The following is a 12,890-nucleotide window of genomic DNA, read 5'->3' on the forward strand; positions in this document are numbered from 1 at the left end:
ATTACAGGCACAGCATAACTAGCAAAGTAAATCTGCTGGGAAAAATAATTGTGCTCCGAAGCATACGTGATTTAGGACAATGCTGCATAGAAATATGTCATTACTCCCTTCCACTACTATGGATAATTGAGTTGATTGCTACTTAAAACACAGTGAACTTTCTGCATCTAAAAACAGAAATTCGTAGTTTGTTATTCCCTACTTTCCTTGCTTAGAGAACTAAAAATCAGCCATCCCAAGTCCCGAACCAGTGAAAGCCTCAACTGGCAAAACAGTGGGGTCTCAAACCTAATGAAATGGGAGGAATCAATTATCTTTTTGTTTTAAAATTTTTTAATATATATATTTTATTTTAATCCTCACCCCAGGACATGCTTAGAGAATGGAGCAGAGATAGAAAAAGAGAGAAACACAGATCTGAGAGAAAAACACCGATTGGTTCCCTTCCTTACATTTCCCAACTGGGGATTGAACCCACAACCCAGGTATGTGCCCTGACCAGGAACCGAACTGGCAACCTTTTGGTGCACAGGATGACGCTCAACCAACTGAGCCATTCTGGCCGGGCAGATCAATTATCTTGACTCCTTGCCACACAACATATCAGTGTTTCTATTGAATGGGGAGTGCAAGTCAAATGCTTTCAAGAGCTGGGAGACACTAACAGGGGCAGAGGATATGGCTGCCTCCATGAAAAACCACACTGCTATCAAAATCAAGGAAGTTTAAGCAATTCTGCTCTGGTTAGGGCAGGTGTTACTATCCAAATGATTCAGGCCAAGGGGAGCATGGGGTTTTGTAGTAATCTGGTAGCAATCAGAATCATATAGGTTGGGAGGTCCTTTCAAAATAGTGCGAGAGATAACAAAAGCAGGGCCTCGCCCCAGGAAAGAAGCTGTCAGGTAGGGGAGATCCCAAAGCTCCCTTCCAACTGAGCTGGGGCGCAGGACCAGGTTTCAGCCTTACAATCCAGCCCCAGTTATACCCCAATGGAGGGAAAACTGGAGACAGGAGCGGACTAGTCATGTAGATAGACCACACAGAGTGGGATGTGAACGGAGAGCATCCACTGGGCTAGATTCAACCACAACCACCAGATGCTCTGTGAAACAGCGGTCACCTGATTCCTTAGTACACAAAGTGCTTCCAATATCCTCTTTTTATTTATTTAGCCTCACCTGAGGGTATTTTTAAAAAATATTTAGTATTTTGCCAAACCGGTTTGGCTCAGTGGATAGAGCGTCGGCCTGCAGACTGAAAGGTCCCAGGTTCGATTCCGGTCAAGGGCATGTACCTTGGTTGCGGGCACATCCCCAGTGGGAGGTGTGCAGGAGGCAGCTGGTCGATGTTTCTCTCTCATCGATGTTTCTAACTCTCTATCCCTCTCCCTTCCTCTCTGTAAAAAATCAATAAAATATATTTAAAAAAAAATTTAGTATTGAAAGTATTACATATGTCACCTTCTCCCCTCCCCCCATTGACTCCTTCTAGCCAGCCCCAGGCTTTCACTACCCTATTGTCTGTGTCCATGGTTTATGCATATACACATACAAATTCTTTGGTTGATCTTTTCCCACCCACCCATCCACCCACCTGCACCTTCCCTCTGAGATTCATCAGTCTGTTCTATGCTTCTATGTCTCTGGATCTATTTTGTTCATCAGTTTAAATTAGGTCATTAGATTCCACATATGAGTGAGATCCTGTGATACTTGTCTTTCTCTGACTGGCTTATTTCACTTAGCATGATACTCTCCAGGTCCCTCCATGCTGTCTCAAAGGGTAAGAGATCCATTGTTTTTACTGCTGCTTAGGATTCCATAGTGTAAATGTACCACAGCTTTTTTTATCCATTCATCTGCTGATGGGCACTTGGGCAGCTTCCAGATCTTAGCTATTATAAATTATGCTGCTATGAACATAGGAGTGAATACATTCTTTCTGATTGGTGTTTCAGGTTTCTTAGGACATAGTCCCAGAAGTGTGACCACTGGGTCAAATGGCAGTTCCATTTTTAATTTTTTCCCCCACATTGTTTTCCACAGTGGCTGCACCAGTTTGCATTCCCACCAGCAGTGTACTATTGTTCCCTTTTCTCCACATCCTTTCCAGCACTTGTCATTTGTTGATTTGTTGATCATAGCCATTTGACGTGTGTGGGGTGATACCTCATTGCCATTTTAATTTGCAACTCTTTGATGATCAGTGACTTTGGGCATTTTTTCATGTCTCTTGGACATCTCTATGTCCACTTTGGAGAAATGTCTATTTGGGTCCTTTGCCCCTTTTGAAATTGGATTGTTTGTTTTCCTTTTGTTAAGTTGTATGAGTTCCTATACATTTAGGATACTAACCCTTTATCAGATGTATCATTGCCAAATATGTTCTTTCATACAGTGTGTTCCCTTTTCATTTTCTTGATGGTTTCTTTTGCTGTGTAGAAGCTTTTAATTTTGATGCAGTCCCATTTATTTATTTTCTCCTTATTTTCCCTTGCCCTAGGAGATGTATCAGTAAACATATTGCTACAAGAGATGTCTGAGGGTTTGCTGCTTATGGTTTCTTCTAGGATTTTTATGGTTTCACATCTTACATTTAAGTCTTTTATCCATTTTGAGTTTATTCTTGTGTATTAAGTAAGTTGGTGGTCTAGTTTAATTTTTTTTTTTGCATGCATCTATCCAATTTTCCCCACACCATTTGTTGAAGAGACTATCTTGACTCCATTGTATGTTTTTGCCTCCTTTCTCAAATATTGAGTATAATGGCTTGGGTCAATTTCTGGGGTCTCTGTTCTGTTCCATTGATCTATATGCCCTTTTGTGCCAGTACCAGGATGTCTTGATTACAGTGGCTTTGTAGTATAACTTGATATCTGGTATTGTGATCTCTCCAAGTTTGTTCTTTTTTCTCAAAATTGCTGCAGCTATTCATGGTCTTGTTTGGTTGCATATAAATTTTTGGACTATTTGTTTTAGATCTTTGAAATATGCCATTGGTATTTTAATATGAATTGCATCAAATCTGTAGATTGCTTTGGACAGTATGGAGATTTTAATAAAGTTGATTCTACCAATCCATGAACATGGTATATTCTTCCACTTGTTTATATATTCCTCTATCTCATTTTTTTTTAAAAGTTATTTATTTATTTTTTATTGTCTAAAGTTTTACATATGTCTTCTTTTTCCCAATTGACCTCCCCCCCACCCTAGCCATTCCCACCCCGGGGATGCCACCACCACACCAGTGTCTGTGTCCATTGGTTATGCTAATATGCCTGCATACAAGTCCCTTGGTTGCTCTCTAACCACCCCCTCCCCTACCATTTGTCTATAAATCAATTCTTCATCAAATTATGTTGATCATTATACCCCACATATGAGTGAGATCATGTGATATTTATCTTTCTCTGCAACAAACTTGAACCAGCTACCTGCAGGCTCTTTATTACAATACCCCTCATTTAATTAAACCATGGATTTCTATCAGGTGTGGCCACATGCAAACTCGTCAAAACAACTTGCTGTTCCCCCATTTTTCTTGTCAACCTGTCTAGTTCCACTCCCTGACCCCAACATTTTTTTGTTGGTATTTTTATTGGTATTGCATTATATTTAGAAATTGATTTATGGGCAATTGTTTTGTTTTTTTTTTATGATGTTGAGCCTTCTTCAAGCACATGGTATATGTCTTCATTTGTTCTAGTCTTTTTGCCTTGAGTAGGATTTAAAAGTTTTTGTCATATAATTTTGCATATTGTGTTATAATTGTCATTTATTTTTGTTTGCCTCATAATAATTGATGCAAGGGGGCAACAGATATTTTTCTGAAACCCCCCCAAAACCTGAAAAAGATTTTTAATATCATTTGAGTTATGATAAAAATCAGTCAGTGTAGTTAGTGGATTAAATATTCCAAAGTCAACTAGTAAATTAAAATCCACTTTTCTATAACAAAAATGAGTACATTCTTATTTTATATATCAAACAAACAAAGATTACATGTTCAAGGTTAAGATTGCCATAGATTAGTGAGGCAGAAACTCCTGAGAAAGTTTTTCGTAAACACAAATTCAATTTTACAAAACCTGGAAAAAAAAAGTATATTTACCTAATCTGGATTTATCTTTATATTTTAATATCTTTAAGGTATCTACTTTCTAATTATTCTCCATCCTTCTTTACCTTTACGATTATAAATATAATCTCAAAGCCCTTGGTCAATATTTCAGAATGCCTTCGTAATGCAACTTAAAGTTTGGGAGACACGAACATTAAACCACGAATACTACACAAATAAATAGGTAATGCACACTGTAATGAAAAATGCTGGATGAATAAGTGTGAGCAAATAATATGAGGTCAGAGGGAAAAAATAGTGTAAAATTTATAACGGTTTAAATAGTTTAAATAAGCAGCGATAAATTAAGGAACGCAATGCAAAGTTCACATGACTTTCTCATATGGGATGTGTGCGTTGTGGGGAAGCCACCAAAGCAAAATAGTTAATCTTCCAAGTAATTGAGCCCCGCCGGCCACCTCTCAGGCCAGTCTCCCCGCAGCCCATTGCTCCAGCCGGGGAAGTTCTTTGGCGGAAAGGGCGCTTTTGTGGACAGGCTGAGAGATGTACGGACTGAACCTCTGTGAGTTTCTACCTTACTCGGGTGATTTTAAGAGGAAACAGGTGGGAAAGCTGTTGGCATCGTGCATGCAGCACAGTGACATTAATCCTGGTCCGGGGGACCCCAAGAAGCGAAGGAGGGCGGCTCCTCAGCGCAGTCGTCCCGTGCCCCCCGGAACCTGGGCTGGAGCACCCGTCGGCTAACGCAGGCGCACTCAGCCCCGCGCATGCTCTCTCGGCGGAGCACGCCCATTCCTTCCCAGGTAGGAAGTCCTGCTTGTGTATTAAATTACGACAGCCGTAAACCGAGATTTTGCGACGGCTTCCGAGCTTTACGACGTCAACAACGATGGCGGCTGCCGGAGGTCGGTTTGAAAGTGCGAGGAGTATCGAAGAGCGTAAGGAGCAGACCCGGATCGCCAGGGCCGAGGTGTTGCGCCAGGTACGTGGGTTTTGGGGCTTTTGGAACCATCTGGAGTGGAGGGAATGGCGGTCTCTGGGAGCGAGGCCCGGCCCTCCCCCTACTCTACCTCCTCTCACCGCCTGTGTCATCTATCTGGGCGGAAGGGGTTCTCCCTGTGGGACGCGCGAGCTTTTGGCACCTCCCGCGTCCTGGAAGCGCTGGCAGGTCCGGTTGCTCCTGTTCTCTCCGGGAAGCCCTGTGTCTGTCCTCTTGCGTGTCCTTCCCTTTTCCAGGGTTCTTCCTGGACGTGTCTGGCGCCAGGGACCCCGCTGCTAGGGACCAGCCTCCCCGGCGCATGTCCCCGCCCCAGCCCTCGCTCCTGCTGTGGGTGAAACGAACATTCCCATTTTCAGGAACACATGCGAGACGCATTGGGGTAAATTGTGTTTGGCCGTTTCATGCTGTCGCACTGTTGGTGTCAGTTCCTGGCGTGTCCTATACCCTTACTGACCCGAGCGAGGGCTGACAGCAGAGACCCAGGAAACTTAGAGGAACACTGTATTTCTCATTCAGGTGGAGAGAACGGAGGCAGTGAGTGGTATTGCATGATCTGAAAAGGGGTAAGAAGTGTGGCAATGAAGGGAAAATGAAGGGGAGATCATCATAGAGTACAAGTGAGGGTTTTCATTTTTATTTGTTTGGAGATAGAAGGTTTGAAAGGGCTTCCAGTGCTGATGAGAAGGAGCAGGTAGAGGAGACAGGAAGAGAAGGCATAATGACAGCCAGATTCGAAAGGGGGGGAAGAGTGGATGGTTAATCTTGGACAAGTGAAAGGCCAGTGTTCTTTGGTTTCAGCATATGTAACATGTACAAATTCTATACTAATAAGAGGGTAATATGCTAATTAGACCGGGAGACCTTCTGTACGGCTTTCCGGACAAAGCCATGGTGGTGGGGGAGGCAGAGGCAGTTAGAGGCGAGCAGGCCAGCTTGGGGGGGGGGCGGCAGTTGGGGTTGATCAGGCCGGCAGGCAGAGTGGTTAGGGGCAATCAGGCAGGCAGGCAGGTGAGCAGTTAGGAACCAGCAGTCCCGGATTGTGAGAGGGATGTCCGACTGCCGGTTTAGGGATGTCCTACACCCTCAGTCGGACATCCCTCAAGGGGGTCCGAGATTGGAGAGGGTACAGGCCAGGCTCTGGTATTTCAGACAGTTTTTGGAAGGAGTAGTGTTTGTAAGCTGTGATAAATTTTATAATAGAGAGATACTAGAGGTTGAAAGTCCCCAGCTTTGGACTTTGGGGAGAGAATCAAAGGGCAGGAACAACCTCCCAGGAAGAACTTACTTTGACTATTGTTGAAGGATGAATAAAAATTAGTAATCTGATCATTTGTTTTTAGAAAGATGATTCTTCCTGAAGTACTTTTTTGGGGTTGTGGCCAGAGGGTTATGGGCATTGCAGATGCGGTAGAAGTTGGGAGGTCAGTCACGTAGTGACAGAAGTCTCAGGCAGTAGCACTTGGATGGTGAAGGGGAAAGAGATGCGAGTCAGACTTTAGGTTGGGAGCTTAAGGAAAGGGAGGGTCTAGATTAGGTCCCAGGATTCTGTCTTTGATTGATGGCTCAATTCAGTAAAGATTGGTAATTTGATTGGTAATGTGGAAAGAGAGTTGTTTTTTTTTACCAAAATATTTTCTACATTTTGTTAGAAGCAAATTCCTGACAAGGGAAAGTTGATTCATGAGAACATGTATGAAAGTGAGAGAAGATTTTGTTTTTATGAGAAGCAGTTGACTCAGTGTTAATTCCCCCCCTCTCCCTCTCACTTTCCACTCCCCTCCATCATTTTAGGCTAAAGCCAATTTTGAGAAGGAAGAAAGGCGTAAAGAACTTAAACGACTTCGGGGTGAGGATACATGGATGCTACCTGATGTGAATGAGCGGATTGAACACTTCTCACAGGTGAATACTAACAGGTTTACATCAAGTACATGTCTGACTTTTTTTGCATTTACTCAAATTAATATTGGAGGAGCAGCTTTATAGACTATTTCAAAAGTTGCAGAATGAATATCACACAATGGGCATTACAGAATAGTTTTATCTCTTAATATTTTGGACATTATGACATTGGACAGATTTTGTTACTTGAATTGGCTGATAGAATGCTTAGCTTCAAATTTCTGACCCTCTTGTAGCAAGCTAACGCATTTTAAACTTAATTTCATGTGTTGTTGTTTTTTTTGTCTCAATACTTGTTTTCTCTTTCCATAATTTTAATTTATGCCATCTTGTTATATTTTAAATGGCCTAATAATCTTCTATAAATCTTTTGGAGCAGTAGAAGGATATATGCATACATATGCATACATAACATAGATATGTTTGCGTATATATGTTTATTTGATTATATCTGTCTGTGAAATGAATCTGCACATAAATTAAAACTTCACTTATTTTTGATAAGATATCTCAGCTTTATGATTTATTGGTAGTGCATATATTATAGAAGCATGTTAAGGTTTCTTTGACTATTTTATTCATTTTGTCATGTTTCTTGTCTCATTTTCTGAAAACTTAAAGTTTTTTAGAACATAGAATTTTTTTCCCTTAAAATACTTCCTTTTAAGGTAAGATAAAATTTAATTCCCTTCTTACTTTTTCAAAATGATTATTTATAGGAACACTCTGTGAAGAAAAAGAAGAAAAAAGACAAGCATTCAAAAAAAGTAAAGAAAGAGAAGAAAAAGAAGAGCAAGGAACAGAAGTATGAAAAAAACAATGAGTCATCTGATAGTTCATCAGTAAGTATATGCTAAAACTAAGCAGGCATCTACTTGAGAAAATTTTCTTTAAAGAAATAATATATGGAAACTTAAAATATATGAGAACTTAAAAAAAATACTACTAGTAAGGATATGAAAATGCCTGGGAAACATCTACGTGGAAATGTTCAGGAGATAGAAAGGTAAGAAGATGGAGATGAGGTTTGGGAGTCACTGCTTATTGAAGCCATTAGAATAAATGAATTGCCTACGGCCATGGTCGGCAAACCATGGCTCGCAAGCCACATGTGGCTTTTTGGCCCCTTCAGTGTGGCTCTTCCACAAAATACCACGTGCGGCCGTGCACGTTCAGTGTGATTGAAACTTTGTGGCCCACGCGCAGAAGTCGGTATTTTGTGGAAGAGCCGGTATCTTGTGGAAGAGCCACACTGAAGGGGCCAAAGAGCCGCATGTGGCTCGTGAGCCGCGGTTTGCTGAGCTGCGGTTTGCTGACCACTGGCCTAGGGAAACTGAAAAGAAAGAAGAACAGCACCGAGGAGCCAAGAAAGGACACTCAGCAGAAGCGGTGGGAACCAGGAGAAGCAGGGGAGTACTGGGCAAGTAAGGGAAGGCGTTCCGAGGCATTGAGAGTCTGTTATCCCTGTTTGTTTTTTCATGGAAGTTAATATTTAAGTCTTAAAAGTAGAATATGTTTATATATTTTCTTTGGGGCCAAAAGAAAGATAATGCTGGATCTACTCTGTCTCTAGCCAGTCCTGGATGACAGAGAGGACTCACAAAGGAAAGGAAAGCAGGCCAAACTCTTCACACTTGTTTTCAGGAAGAAAGAGGTATATTGTGCTTACAGAGATCATTAGAGATGATTGATCTCTTAGGAATGATCTTCACAGGTTAAACTCTGAGGTGAATCACCATATTTCAAAGTCTGGCCCTCTTGTAATTTCAGAAAGTAAATTTTTGGCAGTATACACTGAGATTAGAATTGGCTCATGAAATCCTATCTTACATGAGAATGAGGTACATTGCATAGTGAGAAATACAGCTGAATAGTTTTGTCAAGTAGCCAGTATATCCTATGTAATAAAGAGCTAATATGCAAATGGTCGTCACACCTTCATGCCGTCACGCCATAACAGCCTAGACACTCAACACTGAGGAGAGAGGAATGGGGACCAGCCAGGCTGCGGCCCGGGAGAGGGACAAGCCACCCGCGCCGCGGTCCCGGGTGCCAGCGGTTGTGCCTGCGGCCTGGGAGAGAGACAAGCCACACTCCCAAGGTCCCGGGTGCCAGAGGCTGGGGCTGCGGCTTGGGAGAGGGACAAGCCACCTCCCCGCAGTCCCCGGGTGCCTGTGGTTGCGGCCGGCCTGGGCGAAGCCGGCCCGGGTCCTGGGTGCCTGCGGCTGGCCAGAGGGAGGGAAGCCCGGGTCCTGGGTGCCTGTGACTGGCTGGAGGAGGGAAACCTGGGTCCCAGGTGTGGGGCGAGGCAGAGGTGGTTAGGGCTGATCAGGCCAGCAGGGGAGCGGCTAGGGGTGATCAGGCAAGCAGGCAGAGGTGGTTAGGGCTGATCAGGCCAGCAGGGGAGCAGTTAGGGGTGATCAGGCAAGCAGGCAGGCAGGCAGGCAAGCGAGCGATTAGGAGCCAGTGGTCCTGGATTGTGAGAGGCAGTTGGACATCCATCCCCTGAGGGGTCCCGGATTGAAGAGGGTGCAGGCCAGGCTGAGGAGACCCTCCCCCCTCCGTGCACGAATTTTGTGCACTGGGCCTCTCTGTGGTATATAAAAATGCCATCGATTTCTGGGTGTTAATTTGTATCCTGTTACGTTGCCAAATTCATTTATTAAATCTAGCAGCTTTTTGGTGGAGTCTTTAGGGTTTTCTATGTACAATATCATGTCATCGTCTGCGATTAGTGAGAGTTTTACTTCCTCCTTTCCAATTTGGATGCCTTTTTTTTCTTCTTGTCTGATTGCTGTGGCTAGGACTTCTAGTACTATGTTGAAGAAGAGTGATGAAAGCAGACATCCCTGTCTTTTTCTTGTTCTTAGAAGAATTGGTTTTAGTTTTTGTCCATTGATTGTGATGTTGACTGTAGGTGTGTCATATATGGCCTTTATTATGTTGAGATATGATCCCTCTATTCCAACTTTGCTGAGAGTTTTTAAGAAAAACGGGTGTTGTAATTTGTCTAATGCTTTTTCAGTGTCAATTGATTTGATCATGTGATTTTTGTCTTCCAATTTGTTTATGTTAAATTCTCTTTTTAATGGCTAACATGAAGTGGTAAGAACCAGGTCTTTCTAAATTGATTTGACAATATGAATATGAGTAGACCAGAAATATATTTATATTGGTTATCCTAAAACATGTAACTCTATCTATCTATCTATCTATCTATCTATCTATCTATCTATCTGTAAATAAGTAGTTTTGTGGTTTCTCTCTAAATCGAAAACAATACGTGAATGAATGAATAAATTAATAAAATCTGCTCTGCTTTGGTAAACATTTGGCAGTTGAAATGCCAGAGACAAATATGTGTGCACCATGTGGATTTTAGCTTTCACAAGACATATTTTTTCGTTCTCTAGTTAGGTAATTTTTAGGAACTTTGTGGAATGAAGGAATACTGGTTTCATTCAGGAAACCCACTGTTTCCTCGTTGGCTCCGAGTTTCTCTGCTGTGCACTAACAGGCGGTTTGCACGGGGTGATTTCTAGGATCTGTCCTACACTTGAGTTGTACAGTTCTGAAGAATGGATTCTAGAGCCAGACAGACCTACATTTCTATCTTGGTTTTCCTATTTGGATGCCATGGAACCTGGGAAAGTTATTTAATTTCTTGTCTGTAAAACCAAAATAATATTTCATGTTGGGTTGTTTTAAGGAGTTAAAATGATAACATATGTAAAACACTTATTCTGGCACTTAACATGGAAGAGTTGATGGATATATTTGTTGAAAACAAACCCCAAAACCTGTTGAGCACTTAGATTGTGTTGACTAAATGCCACTTAATTTAACAATCTGTTACTTACCCTCAGTAAGCAAAATGCTTTCCAGCCTAGCTGTTAACTGAGATCTGAGCATTTTTAGATCTAGAGAACTCTCAACAGTTGAGACTTTGAGGCAAACTCATTTAGTTGGGTGTTGTTTCCTTTGTTCTACTTAAGCAAAGATGTTAGTTCTACTTGATGTGGTAGGCACTGCAGTTCTGTGTTGAAGTGAGTTCTTTATCCAGCATTCTGATCTCTGTGTTTGGCTTTCCTTTGGCTTAATAATATACTACTAAGAACTTAGAAATGATCTGATTGGTGCTTCATGAGCACATTCCTAAATAGTTAACATGTTCTTTCTTCAAATTTTCAATGTAATTGTTCAAAGGGGAATTATAGTATATGAATTTTCTCTAGGAAACTGAATTTCTGCTATTTAACAGCACACAATTTTCATATGAAAGTGTGGACATTTGAAAATTTACTTATATGCTAAATATTCTTAGAGCTCTGAAGATGAGTGGGTTGAGGCTGTTCCACCCCAGACTTCTGGCAAGGAAAAGGCCTGGAAACTGAAAGGTGAAAAGTCAGAAAAAGAAGACAACCAAGGTATTCAGGTAAGCCACCTGATTTTAAACAAAGAAGTGTGAACTTGTAAGAATAGATTAGTATTAAATGAAAGATGATTATAATTTATTAAGTAGAAAAATTAGACTTTGAAAACCATATACTTTTATAAATACTTTTGGCAGTAATACTGTTTGCTGAGCCTTTAGACTCCCCTCCTCCTCCTGTGAGAAAGTAAGTGCTCATCTCTGTTCTAATTCCTCTAGAAAGTTTCTTGCCTCTGGTTCTCGATAGAGCAGGGGCTCTTTCTCCTGTGTACTGAGGCCTGTACTGTTATCTTTATCTGACCTTTCTACTGTGAGTAGAGTTTCATCAGTTTTCTTTTCCTTCTCCTCATGTCATAATTTTCATAGCAATACTTAGAATTGGCTAGTTCACAGATTTTGGGTTATTGTTCATTTGCTTGAGGAAGAAATGCTATTTATATACTATCAGCCACAGGGAAGAAAGAATGGTGAAAAGAAACTAATGTTGGAGTGTCTGTTATGTGTCAGACTCTGATCTGGATGCCTTAAACTTGTTTTCTTGTTTATTGAAAAGTAGGAGTTTTATTCTATTTTACAGGGGAGAGAATAAGGCTTAGAGAGACTAAGAAACTTGCTTTAAGTTAAATAGTCATGTAGGATTCAATAGGTTCAACTGTCTCTGTAGTGCTTACTCTTTCTACTAAGTGTTCAGTATTAACTTTTAATTAATTTAGATCAAAATGACTTTCTTTTTTTTTTAACAGAGGGATGAGTGGATGACTGTTGATTTTATGTCTGTTAAAACTGTGTCATCATCATCACTCAAAGCTGAAAAAGAAACAAAAAAGAAAATAGAGCAAGCAAAAACCCAAGCACTTGAACAGGTAAGATACTTAAAATACATTTACTTTCTAATTTGCCTCAATAAACCGATAAAATATTTATATGAATGCAGTTTTACTTGTAAGATATTATTTTTTTGTGGTATTTTATAAAAATTAGTGGGAACAACTGTGAATTATAAGTTCTTTTAAAATAAGTTTCCTGCGTCTATTGATAATGATCATGTGATTTTTTAAAAATATATTTTTATTGATTTCAGAGAGGAATTAATAGGGAAAGAGAGAGAAACATCAATGATGAGAGAGAATCATTGATTGTCTGCCTCCTGCATGCCCCCCACTCGGGATCAAGCCCGCAACCCAGGCATATGTCCTTGACTGAAATCGAACCTGGGACCCTTCAGTCTGCAGGCTGACACTCTATCCACCGAGCCAAACCGGCTAGGCGCAGCGGTTCTCAACCTGTGGGTCGCGAACAATGAAAATTCATCCTGCATATCAGATATTTACATTATGATTCATAACAGTAGCAAAATTACAGTTATGAAGTAGCAATGAAAATAATTTTATGGTTGGGGGTCACCACAACATGAGGAACTGTATTAAAGGGTCGAGGCATTAGGAAGGTTGAGAACCACTGGCTCTAGGGCAA

At 41.2% G+C, this 12,890-nt stretch overlaps 1 protein-coding gene across 1 annotated transcript in view; it reads left to right on the plus strand.

Moving 5' to 3' along the window:
- Positions 1-4,357: 4,357 nt before the first annotated feature.
- Positions 4,358-12,890, plus strand: part of CWF19L2 (CWF19 like cell cycle control factor 2) — a 79,030-nt gene continuing 70,497 nt past the window's right edge. The window contains exons 1-5 of the mRNA XM_081098785.1: positions 4,358-5,065; positions 6,875-6,985; positions 7,705-7,827; positions 11,310-11,420; positions 12,161-12,280. Coding sequence (XP_080954911.1) covers positions 4,973-5,065; positions 6,875-6,985; positions 7,705-7,827; positions 11,310-11,420; positions 12,161-12,280 — 558 coding nt within the window. The 5' untranslated portion in view covers positions 4,358-4,972. The remainder of the gene's footprint in view (positions 5,066-6,874; positions 6,986-7,704; positions 7,828-11,309; positions 11,421-12,160; positions 12,281-12,890) is intronic.

Source organism: Myotis nattereri (genome assembly GCF_964212035.1).
Source record: "Myotis nattereri genome assembly, chromosome: 9".
In the NCBI taxonomy this organism is placed as follows: domain Eukaryota; kingdom Metazoa; phylum Chordata; class Mammalia; order Chiroptera; family Vespertilionidae; genus Myotis; species Myotis nattereri.